A 21,697-nucleotide genomic window follows, 5' to 3' on the forward strand; every position below is an offset into this window, starting at 1 on the left:
AACCAGAGTCTATATTTTATAGCTGATCAGGTTAGAGTCTCATATGTTTTTTTTTGTGATCGAAAGTCTGTTTGGCCTCTTCAGCTAGGAACAGCGAACGCTAAAAGAAATAGTTCAATGGATCAGGAAATGTGCTTAGCAATAGTTTGACATTGTTTGCCAAATGCATATTATTTCCTTTTCTCACACAGTGACTTAAGATCTATACCAATATCTTCATCTCTCAGTAAGAAAGCACATTATTGCATTAGGTAATAAATGTCAAACTATTTTTTAATCTTCCGGGTCACATCCTGTCACAAGCTCTTCACAAAAAGCATTTGGGGAACACATTGCAAAATCTATGAAAAAAAGGACGACGGAAACAAATAAATGTTTTTGCTTCTATTCTGTACAGTTCTATTGAGTTAGAAGTTCAGTCTGGTGCTTTGTGTTTATACAGTGAATTTAAGAAAATCTATTAATACTAAGGTGACACTTACAATACAGAATCAGTGTGTTCCGATGCAACTGCATTCTGATTCAGATGTGGACACCGAATGTGGTACATTGGTATATACACAAACACACACAAGTATAGATGACAAAGACAACAAGTGCACACATACAGCTTCTCTCCAGTCTGAGGCACTCCCTATAGTTAGGTTAGGTGGTACATTGAAAAAAAATCTCAATATTTTCAATCCATGGAACTACCAGAGTCATCATATCTTAAGAATAACCATCCTTTGGAAATTCCTCGGAAGACGTCTTAAAAAGCTGCATATTTTATATTCAAAAAATACCTTTCACTCTTTAGTGTTTGGTTTGGGAGTCAAGTCTGCATCCGAGACAACCCTCTGTGTCCCTCTGTCCAGAGACAACCCTCTGTGTCCCCCTGTCCAGAGAAAACCCTCTGTGTCCCTCTGTCCAGAGACAATCTTCAGGAGTCTGAGAAAAACAAAAGTCTTCATCCATCTGATCAGCTTCCCCAGTCTTTGTTCCTCTCTTCAACGGATGCTCTTTAACAGAGTACGTAAAGATAAGTGCATCATGGGACCTTCCCTCCAAAATAAAATAAGTACAGAAAAAATAAAATCCGCCTGTGATGCAGCAAGTCTCCAGAGGGGTCAAAAGTCATATTTTCTCATCGGTCATCTCCAGGAACTGAGCGTACACGTCTCTAGAACACTCCCCTTTCTGGTTGAACAGGAACTTGTAGTAGCTGCCGTCAGCACAAATGGCTGCAGAGTGGAAGAGAGAAGCGAGAGCAGAATACACTCAGTCAGCAAGAGGAGGGTTTATTTGAGTACTACAGGGACACAAAGAGCGAAGTACAGTACACAGCTTTTTGGACTGTTGGACTCTGGAGGAGACACCTGGAATGAGTCCTGATGCTACTTCACTGCCAGAACAGAAACAACTAAGTTTCCCCTCACCAGAATACACTTCAGTAACATGATATGGATTATTATATAGGGTTGGATTTTGTACGTTAATGTAGTGCCCATTGATGGCATTTTCCCACATGGGAAGGCAGCTTCCCGTCTTGATATGTAAAAAATGTGAGTGATATTGACACAGCTGTACAGAATGCTGTTAGGCTGAACAAAAACAATACATGTGATAATCATGTGACTGGTTCTCTTAGTTTCCCATGTTAATAGTGCTGCAGTGATAATGTATAGTAGGACGACCCGGATGGTAGCATCACAAGGGCTCCCTCGAGTAAAAGCAATGGGATTATTTCATGATTTTGAAATATTGCAGAAAGTAAGATCAGTGGCAAACACATTTTTACGATACGTACACATTTTGGAGAATCTTTACATATTAACAGCCCTTTATGATTTTTAAAGCGTAAATGCAATCACCAGAAGTAAAAAGCTAATCATAGGATACAAGCAAAGTATGTGTGTTTTTATGACACATAGAAGCTTCAGACATTCACCAGTGGGTTATTTACCAACGTATTTTACGTCTTAGTAGAAAAGGGAAAATCTAGCCAAAAATATGTTCCAAAATCCATTGACTTTGAGTCGAGGAAACCAAAGTGCTAAAATGCTGACTCATTCCCTGGTTTTATCTTATTTATTCTCATTCTTACACCACGTGATAACATGGTTTGTTTACAGCCCATGTGATTTTTTTCCTTGAGCTGTCTTACTTCTTTTTAGTGATGTTACTTTGATTTGAAAGGACGGCTTAAACTCTAAAAATAAAACACAATTCATGCAGAAATGTGATGTCAGCAGTAGTTTTCCTCATAATGACACCCAAAGAGTGTGAGGGAACTTACCCATTACAGCGTTGGGCTCTGTTCCAAAGGCACACACACAGGGGGAGCCTGAGGGCACCTGGAACTTGGAGAAGCTCCACTTGGAGCTGAAGTATTTGGGAAGAAAGCTGGCTGAGGCCAAACTGCAGAGAGAAGGACACATAATTAATCCGGACACAAGTTCGCAGACAAAGTCCTCAAAGTTATTGTGACTGTTATTTTGTATATATTGATTGTTGTGCTTTTATATATGTATATGTATATACAGGGGTGCACATAACTTTCTCAGTGAGGTACTCAGATGAGTACCTGGAGTCAGTGTTTGGTACTCCAACTTCTGGCTCCACTCACAACCACAAGGGCGGGGGTGCTAGTGGAGTAGTTCAGGAAAGTCGACGGGGGGTGGGGGGGTGGGGGGCTAGTGGAGTACTTTGTGACCACAGAGTGTGAACGTTGTGATCAGCTGTTTTAGCGCAGTTCTCCAGTGAAGGGGGAGAGTCTCCCTCCGCAGCCGGTTGGCGTAGTTTTGGCACAATTCCGTTGTACAGACCGACGTTAACAGCAGCCCTGTCTGTGAGACTGACTGTCGTCCGGTGATCTAACCGCCTTCTGGAAAAGCTTCACAAGTACATCGGTACGCAAATGCGCTTTGTGACACAAGTGACGGTACGCATTTCAAATTGTTGTCGCGCATGCGTACCTGCGTACCAGTTATGTGCACCCCTGTGTATATACATACGTATGTGTATATATATATATATATATATATATACACAATATTTTATATACATATTTGTATATATATGTGTATATATATATATATATATATTAGGGCTGTCAAACGATTAACATTTTTAATCAGATTAATCACAGCTTAAAAATTAATTAATCATGATTAATCACCATTCGAACTATGTCCAAAATATGCCAGTTCTTTATGTATATTGTTGTGGGAATGGAAAGATAAATGAAAGAAGGCAGATATATACATTTCACATACAGTATGTATGTATGTTTATTATAAAATTGTTCTGTGTGTCAAAATTAAAGACAGCCCACACACCTATCAATCATCAAACCGTGGGGTCTTAATTCATTACGTGTTGATTTCCATCAACGGGGGAGTACTTCAGGAAAGTCGACGGGGGATGCTAGTGGAGTACTTCGTGACCACAGAGTGAGAACGTTGTGATCAGCTGTTTTAGCGCAGTTCTCCAGTGAAGGGGGGGGGGGGGGGGGGGGGGGGAGTCTCACTCCGGAGCCGGTTGGCGTAGTTTTGGCACAATTCCGTTGTACAGACCGACATTAACAGCAGCCCTGTCTGTGCACACGGAGACCGACTGTCGTCCAGTGATCTAACCGCCTTCTGGAAAAGCTTCACAAGTACGTCGGTACGCAAATGCACTTTGTGACACAAGTGACGGTACGCATTTCAGATTACGCACATAACCTGCGTACCAGTTATGTGCACCCCTGTACTACAGCAAAAATGATTCTCCGTCGGGACTTCCTGCAACAATACCACGCCATTATATTGATTCTGATTGGCCAAAAGACATTATCAAAGATGTTCTATTGAGAAGACGATCACTACGAGACAAAAGTTTTCAAAACCGTTTCTGGTCTTCGGTATTTCCAGACAAGTGGCTACTGAAATCAATCTTACTAACTGCTGTCTGTGCAATTCTCGGCGCGAGTTGGCGGACTTTATTTTGCTTACTTCAACATCATTTTTCATGGTGGGGCTAAGCCATTTCTTGGTATGGGTGTAGCCTACCCCAGCCATACCCTGGCGCTGCCACTGGTGGGATGTATGGGGCGGGCCATTCTGCACATGCGTTAAATGCGTTAAATAATTCAAAAAATGTATTACCGCCGTTAACGCGATAATTTTGACACCATTAATATATATATATATACATAATTGTATACTATGAAGGTAGATATGGTGCAAAATGCGAGAGCTTGTAAAACCTGATGTGACTACTTGCAGAAAAAAGATCTTAGCTTGTGTGCATACATTTACACTTGTATAAAATATCCATGTATCTTTGAACCACATTTGGAGTCACAGAAAGAAAAACAAAGTTTTGTAGCTTATAGAAAAAAAATGATGTTAGTGATGAAATGTTCACTTGCAGAAAAATATATATTTTTAAGATATATTTTCCATTACAACTGCAACTTGGTTTTTACGACCTCTCAAATCAGTCATTACAACTTCACGAATCTGCTCTGTGGCAGTATACATCGACGAATCTGCTGCTTTGACTTTTGCTACACTTCTTGTGATGAATGTGTCGCAAAAGTAATTTTCACCTGTATGTGGGGGAGGGAGGGGGGTTGGAGCGAAGGGGCGGAGCTATCAGAACAACGAGGCGCAAACTCGGGTCAGTCACACACGCAGTCACAGCCACAGTCAGGTCGAACCTGCACATGCACCTTTCACACCAACGCGGTTCCAGGGCCGGTTCGGAGCTTGAGCCTGATAAGCACCGGTTTTTCCTGTTCACGCCGCAGGAGAGCTGGCTCTTTCCCCCGAAAACCGGTTCTTACCAAGCTCGAAAAAATTGTTGGTCTAGAGCAGTGCTTCTCAAAGTGTGGTCCGCGGACCACTGGTGTTCTGTGAGCGCCCCCTAGTGGTCCGTGAGTATATTGGTAACATTTCACATTTGAAATAAATAAATAAATTTAAGTTTTCCCCACTCTCGCGGGAATATCTCCGCAATGGAGCGAGCTTAAGTTTCAGTGCATGATATAGCCCAGCGCGAAACCTTCGTCACACATGTTGCCACTTGTTCGTACAATTTTCAGGCGATTTATAATCTTTTCTAGAAAAACGATGGGTGTCTTTTATGAACATTTATCCATGCTGAAAGTAGATTTAGATGTAGGCCTGTCGCGATAATCGATAAATTGACTTATCATACGATGAATAAAAATGGAATCGATAACTTTTCTGAGCTCGATAAATTGCCGTTTACATAAGAATGTGACCAGCATTTTAGGTAGGAGCGCTGTGGCTGCCAGGCGTGCTGTGGCTGCCGGCCACGCAAGCTGTGAGGGGCGGGGCTGACACACAGCCAGGTCAGGACACTCTGCGTGCACGTGCAGCAGCGTAGCAGCCAAATTAATAATATAGCGACAAGCGGGAGACAACGTGTGACTTACTCGCGGGGAATTTAAAGTGAAATGGAATTGGTTACAAAACCTAACTACACATCTTGATTCTCCGGTGTGGCTGTATTTTGGATTCAAGCCAAATCAACGAGGCCAACCTAGGGATTTGAATCAGGCGGTGTGTCGCATTTGTTTAAAAAAAGGTAGCGACAAAAGCAGGCAATACCACACATTTTAAACTACACCTAAAACACAACCACCCCATTCCGTTTTCCCAGCTGGGAGCAAACACGGCAGCTGGAGATGGAGAGCCCCTACCTTCCCGACAGTTTACAATCAAAGATGCATTTGCCAGACAATGCAAACATGTCTACTTGAGCAGGTCTCCCTTGAAAAAGAGATCAATGATCTCAAGGGATACACCTGGATAAATAAAGGCTTGAAATGAATGTTGGTGTTCCTGGCTCGAAAACTTTGAAAAACAGATTTGGATATGGCCTGTTGAGGCATCTGGGTCTTTGTATGGACAGTGTACACTTGACTTTTGTTTTAAGGAGGTTTTTTTTGCTTGTGAGACAATGTGTGCTCATATATATATATAGATATATAGATATAGATATAGATATATATATATATATATATATATATATATATATATATATAGATAGATAGATAGATAGATAGATAGATAGAGCTCTGTTTTCCAGCCTGACTCTATTTAGTTTATTGTTTTGGTTGTGTGTGATTTAATTAATTTATTATAATTTAATTCATTTGTTTTATTTATATATTTTAATATTATTTCACTTTCATTTGGACTGATGAATGTTCAATAAAAAGTTATGTTTGAATGTTTGATGTACTTGAATTATTATTATATATTATCATTATGTCAATGGTCTAAAATGGTCTTACAACGGTCGATATTATCGTTTATCGCAATAATTTCCAGGAAAATGTATCGTCCAACCAAATTAATTATCGTGACAGGCCTATTTAGAGGTTTTAGGAGTGAGATAGAGATTATCTAATATATGCATCCAATGAAGCATTGCATGAAGTCTGTTGATGATCAGGGGCTGTTGTTGGTGCTGCAAAAACTTTTTTTATTTTTGCTTTGTAGGCAGACCATGCAGGCCAGCCCGATGGTCACCAATGTTCATGTTTTAATAGCATTTTTAGAAAAAAAAGCCCACGCGAGCCTAAAGTGAAAAAATGGCTTAGACCTCAGAGAGATAAACTTGGACCTGCAACCATAGTTTTACTGTATTTTGTTTTGAAAATCTACAGCGGAGGTTTGTGTCGTACTACATGCGGTGTATTTTGCATTTCTCTCAGTAGCCAACGATCTGTGAGTCTGTTGGACATAAACTCGGTAATAAATGTAGTCTACATTTAATAAGAGGTGTAAAACCTGTGAGCATTTAAAATCGCATTTGAACTAGGGGTGCAACAACTAATCGACTTAATCGATTAAAATCGATTACCAAATTAGTTGCCAACTAATTCAGTCGTCGATTCGTTGGTGACGTCATCACGTGTGTTTTACGCGCCTTAAGCTCCAAAGTTATTGGTCTTTTTATCGGTACTGGAGACATTTAAAAAATATATGTCATGTATTATTGCTACAAAAACATTATATCGCAGTCTTAGTGTCGCCAACTCGTTTCTAACATGCAAAAAGACAAACAAATGCGTCTATGATGTATTTTCGACGAGATCTCTCTGCTCCGTCTGTGTGGGAGGGGGAGGGGCAGTTTACACACACGCAGCTGCTACATGCAGCAACACACTGCGGAGATGGCGGAGAGAACGCGCTCCGAGGTGTGGTTAAACTTTACCCGTCTCGATGTGGACAATGCTCGTTGCCAAAAGTGCAATAAGAGTTTAACATGTAAGGGCGGTAACACGAGCAATTTGTCTAAACATTTAGCAAAAGTGCACCACATTCAGACGGAGGAATGCACCGGGTTCGACTGTCTTTCTAGTAGCTCTGTAGACCCCCCATCCACGAGTAACGTTTCCACGTCAGGTGTTATGTATGCTAGCAGCAACACACAGAGTTAACTACATTATAGAAAAACGTGGGTTAATGATTAGAGGTAACAGAGTTATTTATTTTGTTAAAGTTTCAGCTATTCTGTTTACAATTCTGTCATTACATTATTTAATACGATTTGTTAAAACATTGTTGTTTCTTTTGATGTGAAATATTATTTATTTAGTTTAAATAAAAAGCAATGTTAATTTTGTTCAAAATGTGTTTAGTTAATTTAATAATATATGTATTTTTGAATCAAGTATTCATCTTTATTGTCTTCATTGTTAGTTTCCACATGCCTAAAACAACTTCAAGCTAAATCTAAAAGTTGATGGCTAAATAAGAGCGTTTGAGAAATGGTGCAAGGCATACAGTAATAGTCTGAATAGTCGATTAATCGTTTCATTAATCGATAGATTAATCGATTATCAAATTAGTCGTTTGTTGCAGCCCTAATTTGAACTAAATGCTTATCTAACCTGTAATTGTATTTGTATTGTTGATTTATTGTGTGAACGAGGCGAGAAGAGAGAAGGTTAAGCTGTCATTATCAGGCTGTAATTTGTTATGTACTGTTGGAGTGGTAAGCAGGCCTATTGTTTTTGGATATTTGTGGAGTTAGGTCCGCGAGTGTTTTTTTATTGGTTAAGTGGTCCTTGGTATGAAAAAGTTTTGAGAAACACTGGTCGAGAGGCAAGAACCTTATACGTCACGCGTGACTCACGCTTACGTCAGAGTGGGGCGAGATTAACCTGAGCTAACAGTTTATGAGACGGAGAGTACGGCAAATAAAAGTTGAAACAAGCAGTAGCGCTGAGCAAAGTCACTAGAACGCAAACACAAACTTGTAAAAAAAAACACACTTTATAAAGCCAGGCAGCACTAACCAGGCTTTGTGTGATCCTGTTTATGTGTACCTTACTTTGACCATCCGTTCGCTGTTATTGATCATTGTGGAGAGCAGGCAGACGTTTTGTTTTGTATTATAGCAGCTATCAGATGGAATCAATACATGGGCTGCACAGGTTGTCATGGCCGACTGTCACAAGTATCATATCATAATGAAAAATACGCCGGTAAAATGTGCCTGTAGAAAAAGGCTTATGCCACAATAGGATAGCAAAAAGTAGTCAATATACCGTAATTTTCGGACTATAAGCCGCGCCTTTTTCCCCATTTTTCGACCCTGCGGCTTATATAACAGTGCGGCTAATCTATGGATTTTTACAGCTAACGGCCACTAGGGGACCTCCTAAATCTATGGATTTTACAGGTTACAGTCCACCACCTTTAACTCTATGGGCTCTATGGCCGGTCCGCGCCCCCCCCCCCCTTTAAGCGGCGGGCTCCAGCAGGAAAAGCTGGAGGCCGGAAAAGAGTGAGACAGGTAGCGCGCAAAAGTAAAAGCGGAACCGAGAGTGGTACGAGAGACAGAACGAGAGCAAGACAGACAGACATTACGAGAGCGAGACAGTTTGTGCAAAGGTGTTAAACGTGCGCTGGGAGCGCACCGTTTAAGTTTGAAAGTTGAAAAGTTTGTGTGTCTGAAACGCTATGTGATACAGTACAGTTTACACAGTACTATTGCACTAAATGGTAACACTTGAATACATTACGCAAATATGCAACTTGTTTGTTGAAATGTTAATAAATGGGAACTTCCTCAAACAGCCATCTCTTTCCCGACAATCCCCTCTGTGCACGAACCCTTACATATGGAAATTAAACATTAAAAACACCTGCGGCTTATAGTCCAGTGCGGCTTATATATGTACACATCATTCAATTTAGCTGCTGCGGCTTATATTCAGGTGCGCCTTATAGTCCGAAAATTACGGTAGTCAGTTTAGCTTCGGTTGCTATGCTAACATCCCCCATTTTATACCAGAGAAACGTTCATAACAGCGTTGTGATGCCAAACAGCGTCATTTCAGACTGACACACATTCACTTAAGGGAAACTGGGGGTATGTATCAGCTACTTGTGTGACAGTCAGACAGTGAATACTTTACAGCAGCCGCTGCTGTGAGCTAACGGGAGAATAAACTCCGGTGGAAGAGCAGCACTGCAGCGGTCGGTAAATGCCGCTGTAACACATTAATAAACAATGAACCACGGCACTCTGGAGAAAAATATAAGGTTGGAGAAGTCGTTATTTAATTGAATCTGGCTTCGTATGATTAACAGCAACACGATCATCGACCCGACGCAGTCCCCCATTATTGTTGTTGTAGTGAGTGACTGACCCGAGCTTGCGCTTCGTCGTTCTGATAGCTCCGCCCCTTCGCTCCAACCCCCCTCCCTCCCCCCACATCTACAGGTGAAAATTACTTTAGCGACACATTCGTCGCAAGAAGTGTAGCAAAAGTCAAGGCCGCAGATTTGTCGATGTATACTGCCACAGAGCCGATTCGTGAAGTTATAATGACTGATTTGAGAGGTTGTAATAACCAAGTTGCAGTTGAAATGCAAATTATATTTAAAAAATATGTATTTTTCAGCAAGTGAACATTTCATCACTAAGTTCATTTGTTTTCTACAAGCTACACAACTTTTTTTTCTTTCTGTGACTTCAAATGTGGTTCACAGAAATGTGGATATTTTATACAAGTGTAAATGTATGCACACAAGCTCAGATTTTCTTTCTGCAAGTGCTCACGTCAGGTTTTACAAGCTCTCACATTTATATATATATATATATATCAATTATATATTTTTATATATCTATGTTATTGTATTCGGGATTGTGGGAAACAGTATTTCGATCTCTCTGTCTGTACACACAAACTGAAAGATTGACAATAAAGTTGACTTTGATTACTTTTTTGATAACAACCTTTGTATTATTCGTAACCCATCTGAAGCGATGGATTCATTACGACGCTGTAGGCGGTTCACTCAGAAAACATTTCAAAGCCTTCAGCAAAGACTGACCTGGACTGTTTGTTCCTTTTCGGGTCCTCTGCAGCAAAGATGTGCACGGTGCCATGGTCACTGGACACACAGATCAGAGACGCATCCTGGTTGAAATTAATGCTAAAAATGGCAGAGCAGAAGGAAATAATGAGAGGAAGAGTGTTCATTAGAGTCAGTCATGTACGGATGAACACATGAGAAAACATGAAGGTGACACCGCTTACCTGTTATAAAAGCCTGACCTACAGAATTACTATCGGGGAAGTCTGGTATTACCATCAACGTCCATTCTGAGTGAGTCAACATGGTTTAAAACTTAGTAAGTTCCTGTTGAGGGCAGCTGGCTAGGTCATGTGACCCCCGCCCTGCTGACTGCAGCACTCTGCAGTACGGCCAATCACACATGCATTCAACTGTTTACTAACTACTACATTGAAAACAAAGCATATGGAGATAACTTCCTGACAAAACTCCACTAACAAACTAAACATGTTTTACAAACCGACAGACAAAGTGTGGTTTGCAAATACAAAACACCATCTACAAACTAATGCATTTTGTTTTGCAAATGAAAAACATATCCATCAAATAAACACATTACACAAATAGAATAATGGGTAAAAACAGGAGAGAGAGAGAGAGGCTACAGTGAATGCTTTGAGGGGAAGATGTGAACAGTATTATTGGTCAATGCTCACCAGTAGATGCTAGCTGCCTGAGAGCCACGCCTCAGCTCCTGTATGAGCTGCCCTGCAGATGTGTCAAAGATCCTGATCAGAGTCCCCTGTGGAGACAACACGGATCTGTCACAAAGCAGCAACAACACTAAAAACACAAACACTGAACATTTAAATTCCCTTATTGCTAGCTTGGCTTACTTTTTCTGATGCAGTAGCTATCCTTGTGCCCTGCAGATTTAGAGCAATGCAGCACAGCGCCCCCTCGTGGGCAGGGATGTCCACCGGGGCCTTCTCTGTGTTGGCCAGGTCCACTATCTGCACGTGGCCTGAGTGAGTGCCAGGGAAGGCCAGCAGGGAGTTGTTGCTGTTGGGACACAGCACACACAGACCTGGGGGGGAACAGGTTGGTTATAATACGCACCACATTTATACACACTCTTTCAATGGAAAGTTGGATGGTTAGCGTCTTAAATCAGTGGGCTCACCTTTGGGATTATAGCAGGTCTCGAACACATGCAGCTGATGGGGGTTGTGGGTAAAGGTGAAGACTTTGATCATTGAGTCCAGGACCACCACGATCCTGAGAGCAGAGGAGAACCAACACACAAGCTGCCAGTTTAACTCATGTGAAGACTTCACTCAAACAGCATAGCAAAATAATACTAATGCTGCCATGGTGTTGCTGAAATAAATGTCCCCAAAGCAATGACAGAAGACTTTCAGTGGACAGGTCCAGCAGCTTTACCTGTCACGCCGAAGTTTCACTGCTTTCACTTCTGTTGAGAACTCAATCTCAATTACTGTCTTCTTCTTCAGGTCATCCCAGATCATCACTAGAGTACCAAAGAAAATCCCATGAATAAAGTGTATGCTAGTTGGTCAATTGAATATATTATCACACTGGCCAAAGTATGATAATGATATCAAACCAGTAAGGATGACATTACCTAGCAGGATGTGTCATTAGATCACATGTCTTAGTACTTACTGGCTGTATAGTTACTAATCATATTATTAATTCCATTAACAATTAATTTAAATTAAACCTGGATAATCAGCAGAGCATCGATTCGTTGGATTACCTAATTAACAAATGATAAATGAACTTAAAGGGAACATGTGAAAAAAAAACTCAACAAGCCATGCAGGCTCGTTAGAATATATTAGATCAAAACCGACGGCTGAAGGCTACATTCACAAGTTTTCTCGTAATGCATTTACAGCAGACAGAGGGGGAATAAAGGTATATTCAGAAAGACAGCATGAGAAAAATATTTCATTATTGAAATTAATAATGATGTCCCCTGTAAGTTCAATGTAGGTTTTAGTCCGAGGAGCAAGCAAGAGAAAATGTCTCTGACTTTGAAAATGTGAAGTAGGAATTAACTTTACCTGCAAATGAAACTACATTCCATTATTTGTCAGAACCAACGCCGGCTTAAAGTCCAGTATAAAAAGATTACAAGACAAAACCTACCTTTGTTGGTTGGGTACTTTGGCTTCTTCCCTCCTCCCACAAGTGCTAAATAGTTACACCTGAACAGCATCTCCACATGGCCGACCCCCCCCTCCAGGAACTCTGAAAGTCAATGTAATGGGGAGAGCACATCAGTTAAAAATATCTCCCCCCTATGTGCAGCACACGTCGAGCGAACTGCTTCAACAGGCTGTAAAGACTGTGCTCAAAGAACTGCACATGGATCAAGTCAGTGAAAAAATGATTTAATAAACAGATTTGGTCCATCGAGTATTTGCCACGTTAGGAAAAACTGGAGAATGTCATGTGCTAAATCACATTCGAGTCCTGTTGGGGAGAATCTTCCTCTTTTATCACTCCGTGTTTCAACATTGTTCAACAAGCTGAGTTTGTTGGTTTGAAGAATATTCCTGCAGTCATCATCAGCCAGTCTACGGCATATTATTCCTACATGACAGTTACATTCAGTGGCGACTCGTCATTAGGGGCAGGCACAGCCCCACCTACAGTTAGCAGAAAATAATAAAAATAATAATTCCAAAAATATGTATAAAATATATCCTAAAATAAGATCCTGTTTAGTTGTCTGATTCGTCTGTACATTGCTGTTTTAGTCTGCGTTCTTCTAATTAGTGTCTATAATACAGTGTGCCTATTGAGCCGGGCTGAGCGATGTGGGGCAAGCTCCGATCTGCCCCTCTCTCTGCTGTCAAAATGAACGTGTACTGTGAAAACTACACTGCGCATGCTCAGAGTATTTTTGTATTCAGTGTGTGCGGCAAAAATAATTATCACCAGTGGAGCAAAGTACTGGCAACCCCACCAAAACTTAATTTCATAATTCAGAGCTGATTGGCTGTAAGTATGTGTGCCGCGAACAGTGTAGTTGTGAAGAGGAGAGAGAGCAGCGTAGAGCTCACATCAACAGCGATTACACTCAGTCTGAACTATAGAAAAGCCTTAATTAGCAATGTGCTGTAACTACACAAACTGCTCAATGAACAGTTAGGGGTGCACACCCAAACAAAACACGTGACCAACGTGAAATGCGTTCGAAAGACACAAACGTTTGAGTCTGCAGAGCTGGTACCTTGCTTCTCCTTCTCTTTAAGAGGATCTGTGTTGTACACACGGAACCCGTTCTCCATCCCGCAGGCAAAGCATCCTGCAAACACAAAAAGAGATGAGACATCTACACTGAGGATAACATTATTCAAATATATTTAAACCTTAACAGTAATGACAACACACATAATGAGGACAGCATTACAGTGGTAAAATAGCTGACAGAACAAGTATTAACAAATCATTAACTTTGGTGCAGTTCATGTAAAACTGGCACACCGTTATTAGAAATATGATGACAGTGATGTAAAATGTTGGAGAGATTACATAGGGTCTTTGGTCACTTTGCCTTGATAACATCACACTAACGTAACTGGAGAGTCTAGTTGGCAACAGTCAATTACTATAATGATGTTAATGTTACATGTATATAAACGAATACGTTTACTTTACGGCCTGTCGAAATGTGTAGTGATGGTGGGAGATATACATGTAAACAGTTCTGAGTTTAACTACGGACGTGGTTGACATAACATTTACTTCTGAAACTATCCTTCTTTTAAAAGACTTGGCAGAAGCAAACACAAAATTAGCCCAGTTACACGGTAATAACTGTGAAGCTAATCGCACAGTCTGTTAGCTAGCTAACCAGCGCTAGGTGTGGTAACCAGGGCTCTGCTTGTATTGTGATATTTAACAGGCGCGTTAGCTTTTAAATTAACATTAGCTACATTGACCATTTTAACTTTCAACATACTGTTCTTATTGAGGGAGCACGTGTTAATGTCTGAATTATGGTTGGCTGATTAATTTGGCTGAAAACCAAAAAGCTAGCTAAGTTAGCTGGCTAACTGACGTAATTGGCCAGCAAAACTAACACTAAGGTAACGTTTAGTACATTCAAGTTACCGTTTCTGGAGATACAATGTAACCACTACATAGCAGCATTAACGGTAACCTCAAGAGCATAGACATTTCAAATGTGTCGTTAGATAATGCTAAGCTTAATTTAGCAGCTTTAGCATAGCATCTACGACACTTCCAATTTCCAGTTGAAATAAAATAAGTGACAGCCCCGCTTCTTACCATGATCCTGGTTGAATCCAGCATAGAGGAGCCCATTCCCGTGAGGATTAGATGGCAGTAAATTCATTATCTAACAGGAAAACCGAAATCTAAGGAGCGTTAACAAGTAAATGAATCCTACAGCTGATGCCCGAAGAGCTAACCTGCTAACGCTACCATTCCTACGGTGGAAAAACCACTGAGGCTTGTTCCTGCTTGGAGAGAGCTGTCAGCAGTCATCATGAAGGGAGTTTCAGTAAACTTCGTTAACATATTAGAAAAAACCTTTTAACCTAAAGTGGTTAATTGACTTCAATAATGGTTTTATCTAAATGTAAACATATTTGATTGCTTTTAAGGCAATCACTGATCAAAGAAGATGTTTATATATAAACTGCCGTTATCGATGATTTAATAAAGATTATCTGTTAAGTGTCGATTACTGAGTGGATTGCCAGTTGTTTTATATGTGAGTGAAAATAACGTGCGATATCAGGTAAATATGACAAAAATTATCCTTTTTGGATTAATCCAAGATAGACTACATAGGAGTAAATAACAGTGTACAAAACCGTTCCGCAAGCAGCCCCAGTGGCCTAATGGATAAGGCACTGGCCTCCTAAGCCAGGGATTGTGGGTTCGAGTCCCATCTGGGGTGGTTGAGTTTTTTTTTCATGTTAGCAGTTATGAACAAGTCAATTAAAAAGCTATTATGACAGTCATTATAACGCAGTGAATCGTGATAGTATTATTGATATAATATATTAAATCGTTTGTAGGGGAAAAACCTAAACAAAAAATAAATAAACGTATTCGTTAAAATTCTTGATTGAATAATATGGAATTAAATGCTTTTTTGTCAAAATAAACAAATCACACATCAAATGTTACATTAGATACATAATTGTTAAATTTGTGTAATTGGTCTGACGTCACTGGTTGTATCACAAGCATTACAAAATTACAAATAGACCCTGCTAGATTAAATAGTTTACAAAGGGCTGTGACCAGGGGCCTCATTTATAAAGGGATATACGCAAAAAAAAATGGCGTACGCCAGTTTCTATGCAATGTTTGCAATTTATAAAATACTAACTTACGGGAAAATGTGCGGTCCTCCACGCAAACTCTAACCCATGTGTACGCACTAAGCACAAAAACGGGAGAGACGAGAAACTGCGACACCGTTGACACCAATGTCACCTCTCATTTATCATATATGAAGAATTCATTTTCACAAATTGATTAAAGCCAATCTTAAAATGATTTAACAAACGCCAGTTTGAGACTCCTCAGTGCACACACAAACATAACTTGGAGAAATAAATAAATACGGATATGTTATTTAAAACCACCTCGAATATGTTGTGTTAATGTTATGAAATGTTTTCTCATAAATGATGCGGTAAGCAGGAGGACAGAATTACGTCTAAACTGACGCCGTTTTGCATTTCTATAGGTTGTAGATACGAGCATGGTTTTATATACTATCATGTTTAATCGTGTTTTATGCCGTTTGCCAAAGTCGCTCGTAAAACACAGGAGGTATGGAAACTAAGAACGCCATATGTGGTACATACAGCTAATATAACAGAAGACATTAGTTGTATTTCCTTTAACTGGTGGATATAGTTGCTGCTGGGGGGTGCTGAGATGCACAGGCTGCAGTGGAGACTCTGCGCACAGCTGATCGACAGCTGGGACACAAACCACCAAATACAAAAACATAATTCAGATCCAGTCGTTATGACTCCACTCCCGAAGGATTCCCGGATCACTTCTTACAGTTTCTCATCAAGGGGGTGTCTCCTGTCCTCGGTACAAACACACTGCCTGAGGAAGGCTATGTGTATTTTTTTTAGCATTAACCTTTTTCGGACCACTTCTTTATTTATTTTGGTGACGATCCGACCTCCATGCTGCTACTCTGGTTCAAACTGCATCCACCAAACAATATGATTTATCTCGACCTCCCCAAAATAACCAAAATCTGACACGGTGTGAGATGTCTTTTTTAGTTGTTCTGTTGTCATTTCCTGCGATCTTCTTCATAAAGTCAGTCAAAATGAATGAATGAATGGGCGTTTCTTTGACTATTTATAGGCAAATATGGGCGTTACGTGAAGCTGCACCGCATTTCGAGTGGATTATGATTTATAAAGGGAAACCGGCGTAGATTGTGCCGTACGCACTTTCCTCGCCGGTACGCAATGTTTGGTGAATCGGAAAATGTCGGAACATTTCTGTACCTATTTTTTGGATTTCTACTAAGTAAGCAACCTTCCCACTTGAATCCTACGCACGGCGTTATAAATGAGGCCCCAGGAGCGGACACAATAAAACCGTGATAATGTAGTGCCTGTATACCTGCTGTTTTCATGGGGTATTTCTCAATCTGAAATGTTCATAATAATGTTCTAGTCTGGAGTGAGCCACTCAGTGTTAATCATTTGATTGATAATATCTGCACCAGTATCTTGTCCATTTTCAGTAATAAACTTATAATTTCTAAGTAATAGTACATTTGTTGCTATAATTTACCTTCCATACCTGATATAGGTCACGCCACTTCCGTTGCCTTTGATCTGGTTTATTTCCTCCTGGAGGCCAAACCCCAGAACTGGCAAAGGCCTTCAGCCGGGCCATCCATTCTGCATCTCCCACTGCTTTATTGCTTTTAGGGTTAGCGCTAAAGTAAAATAACAAAACAAGTTTGAGCAAATTATACTGCAAAGTGAATAACACTGTGAGTTATTTATACATGTTAATCTACACATACTATAAACATATAATGTTCATATTTATACTGTAAAGTAAATTATATTGTTATATACAGAAGATACTTTATAACATATCATATTATATTATTTCAACTCAGTATCACTGCATTTCGTGTTATAGTCACGAAATGTAATCTATTGATTCGTGTTCACCAACACGATTTCCCCATTTTTTTCGTGTCACACAGAACGATTTTAAAAGCAATGTAAATAATAACAAATTAGAACATAAAAAAGATTTTTAGAATTACAGATTTCAGTATTCTGACACAGAACGATTGTAAAAGCAATGCATTTGTATCAGTATGTTTCGTGCCTGCACCAAATAATAACAAATTAGAAGGAAAAATATTTTTAAAATACAGATTTCAGTATTCTGAGGCTCTGAGCCCCATTTCTTTTGCTCACGGACGGCAACAAAAGTCCGACATTATACAATTTAACATAAAAACAATAATCGTGGCTTGATATTGAGTAAGAAAATGTTTTTATGAACCACACCGGCAGTGGCGGCTGGTGGAAAATATCTTTGGTGGGGCTGTTGATATAGTGAGTAAAACATTTTTTTTTGGGAGAAATGACCCCTTAAATTGGGACTTCTGGTGATGTAATGGCCCCATAAAATCGTGGTTCTAGGGCCAGGAACAACCAGGCTGAGTCGGGCTGAGTATGCTAAACTAACTGCGGTCAAGCCAGCCTCCACTCGGGAAAACCAAGTCAAGCCAGCCCTCACGTGATATTGTGGTGCGTGAATATCCTATGCATTACAGTAGAGTAAAAAAAAATCATCCCTCTGTGTTTAGATGATAATAAAACAAAAACTGTCCAGTATCAAAGACTCATTTCACTTCAGGGTGATAGCAGGACATCCCATCTAGTCACTCAGAAAAAAATCGGGACATTCTGATGTAGAGTTTCAAAATAAAAGACCTTTGAAATCTCTATTGTATGAGCTATCATCCCTGTTTTTAGATGAGAATAAAACAAAAACTGTCCTGTATCATAGATACATCTCACTCCAGGGTGATAGTAGGACACCCCATCTAGTCACTCAGAAAAAATCAGGACATTCTAGTCACTCAGAAAAAATCATTTTTTCTCAGAAAAAATCATTTTTTCTGAGTGACGACATGGGGTGTCCTGCTATCACCCTGGAGTGAGATGTATCTATGATACTGTACAGTTTTTGTTTTATTCTCATCTAAAAACAGGGATGATAGCTCATACAATAGAGAGGGGGCTACAACTACAACAAGATGAACATATTGGACCGTGATTTAATTGTAATACACGTTTCAAAATGATGCCGAAGTAACAACATACTGATACCGGATAGTAAAAACCATGAATTAAGGCTTTGACAAGTCTGCAGACAGACGGCAGGCGAAAAACCTTTTAAAATGCGTGTTTTCTAATGGAGATTTGGCTAAGCTAACGTTGTAAATGCTCCGACCGTCCACACTCACAACAACGGCCTATACAGACATAAATAAACCAGCGACTGTATTCGCCATGACACAGACAGTGGTTTGTACTTGTTTAACTTTTGTCTAGTTTCTGAACAGATATGAAGAGCTGTGAGCTCTGAGTGCTAAGAGCTAACGGCTGTGTTGTTTTTCTGGGGAGCTCATTGAAGATGACGTCACGGCTCCGCCTACACTGCGTTACTATAGATACTACCCCAGTTCCTCAGGAGTCTAAAAAACAACTCACGTCAACGCACGTAAGCAACGTGGGCGCCAACGTGAGCGCTCTCGTGACCAAAATATTTGACGGCGCTGATTGGCTGAAATTATGTTTCGGCGGCACAGTTTACTATTGAGACTTTTGCAACGTGCTGGTTGCTGCTGTTTGGCTCGGGGGCAGCGCCCCGTAATGATAAACTAATGCCAAGGGCAAGGCCAGGCAGGAAACATGTGACTTATCAGTAACTTTAGACATCGTAACACAATTTTAAACAAGATTTTATTGTAGATTACACATTTTACTGATACCAATTGTATGATATTTACCTTGTTCATTAAAAAAAATAAAAATAAAATATATATATTTTTGAAATATATATATTTTTTAATATTTTTTAAAATATTTTTTTGTATGTGGGAAGAGGTGGGGCGGCGCTCCTAGCGCCCCTATGGGCCGGCCGCCACTGCACACCGGTATTCCAAGACCGGACCGGACAAAAAGACGTGGTGCAGGCACGAAACATTACCAATACAAATACATTGCTTTTAAAATCGTTCTGTGTGACACGAAAAAAATGGGAAAATCGTGTTGGTGAACACGAATCAATACATTACATTTATTTTGTGACTATAGCACGAAATGCCGTCAGACTGGGTTGATTATTTAGGTGTCTATATTAAACAATACAAACTCTCAAGGACAAATTACAGTTGGACATAATAATCTTGGTTATTGTAAAACCTTAATCTAAAAGTTGACGCCAAAACGACGGTTGTAAAGATAGGTTCTATGGCTGTCAAACAGGAAAAATATAAACATTTAGTGTTGGTACTTACTTTTAATAGCTCTAATGCGCCTCGCGACTTCTCTTAAAGATCTCCTATTATGCTATTTTTAGGGATATATTATGGGCCTCAGATATATAAAAAATAAATAAAAACATGTCTATGGTGTGTTTTGCTCAAAATACCAAAGAGATCATGCATTTTAGACATCCCTGATATCCCTCTGTTTCAGTTAGAGAAGTGCTGATTCTGGGTCAGAAGCTGCTGGCCCCGCCCCCTTTGGAGAACGCAGGCACACTGTGAACTCCAGAGAGATGAGTGGCTCCACTGCTCAGATACAGCTTAATGCTGCCGTGATTAAATGCCATATCATGTTCCAAACCACATCAAGGATTATTTCTGAAACAGTATGGAGCTCAAATGCTTTTTCTCTTGCGGGTTTACCACAAGGTGAGTTCCTTTTTTTTATATCCTGCTTTTTTACACATACTCTCTCCAGTGCATGCGTTAGTTCTGAGTGTTAGTGATGCTTGCTAATTGTGAACAAAGACCATATTACTTCCAAAAAACGCTGCGCATTGTCTCTGATACAGAAACGTTTCTGATAGGGCCGTGGGCGTAAAGCCAGCCCACATTTCCAATATTACGTCATATCAGCAGCAAATCTGGAATAGCTTCGTTGTACCCCCATTTTTAGAGATTTGGGTACAGAGGAAAAGAGAGAGGTTGTTGTTTTTGACACTTATTGAGTCTTCTTACAGACCGGGGACACAAAAGACATCAAAAGGTGCATTTTGCATGATAGGAGACCTTTAATACATCAATGCTTGTGACAGGTCCACTGTCAGTCAACATGGTGAGGGAGGCGGGTTTGGAGAGAAGCCGTGACGGGATTGGCTCTGTCCATTATGAATCACAGTGGTGCAGTGACGAGTCCTTAAACCCGGAAGTGAGTTAGCATTTTACCACTACGGGGGTGTTTCTCAATGTCGAGGAGGCTTGCTTGGTAGCACATGTATCTCCGAGTGAGTTCATTAAGAAGCGAGGCAAGAATACCTCATAGCCTGGGAAAACGAAGTATTGAACAGGCTAGCAAGTGTGCAGGTGTGCGTCCCCGTCTTACATTTTCCGCCAAAGATTTTGGAAATTGGTCAGTGCGCAAAGCATTGAGAGGATTTTAAGACACATGTGCAGCCTCGAAATTTCTCGCTAGAAAGCACGCCAGGCTCGGTAGAATTCCAAGAATGCTGGACATTGGAACAGTCCTTCGGCGGCACACGATGACGTAGTGTGCTTGAAATAGTGGCTCTGGAGCAGCTTTACTCGACATTGAGAAACACCCAGTATGCGCCGTGAAGTTGTTTGCGGCCTGCCAGTAAACCCAAAGCAGAACAAGAAGAAGTCCCTCAGGGACTTATTCAGGTTTGAACGCGATCTGCTCTTTAGTTCGATGGGGGAACTAAGTGCTGGGAACTAAGTACAGCAAAGTACTTGGTGTGAAAGCGGCTCTTGACATTGAGAAGCACCCATTGTTTGTGCCTTTTGACAATTTCACTTCCATTTAAATTATTTGTAATCATTTATGTTGTTTTTAGTTTTCTCTTTTGAGTTATGTTGACCGTGTGTTCACGGTCAACATAATCTGTATATTTTTGAATGTTATGAATCTAAGTATTACTTGTTTTCAGTGGTGACTCGTCATTAGGGGCAGGTACAGCCCCACCTACTCTCAGCAGAAATTAATTATTATAATAATTCCAAAAATATGTATAACATATATGTTAAAATATATTTTAAGATCATGTTTAGTCGTCTGATTCGTCTC

The 21,697-nt window shown here is 40.2% G+C and overlaps 1 protein-coding gene across 1 annotated transcript; it reads right to left on the reverse strand.

The window, feature by feature from the left end:
- Positions 1-255: 255 nt before the first annotated feature.
- Positions 256-14,879, reverse strand: wdr45b (WD repeat domain 45B). The gene is made up of 10 exons (XM_079653134.1): positions 14,643-14,879; positions 13,582-13,656; positions 12,492-12,593; positions 11,760-11,847; positions 11,500-11,594; positions 11,213-11,403; positions 11,033-11,118; positions 10,353-10,454; positions 2,279-2,400; positions 256-1,223 (listed from the first exon to the last, which is right to left on the reverse strand). The coding sequence occupies exons 1-10, from the start codon at positions 14,707-14,709 to the stop codon at positions 1,117-1,119; spliced, it is 1,035 nt and encodes a 344-aa protein (XP_079509260.1). The 5' UTR covers positions 14,710-14,879; the 3' UTR covers positions 256-1,116.
- Between the last annotated feature and the right edge of the window lie 6,818 nt (positions 14,880-21,697).

The sequence above is a fragment of the Notothenia rossii genome, assembly GCF_949606895.1.
Source record: "Notothenia rossii genome assembly, chromosome: 10".
NCBI lineage: Eukaryota > Metazoa > Chordata > Actinopteri > Perciformes > Nototheniidae > Notothenia > Notothenia rossii.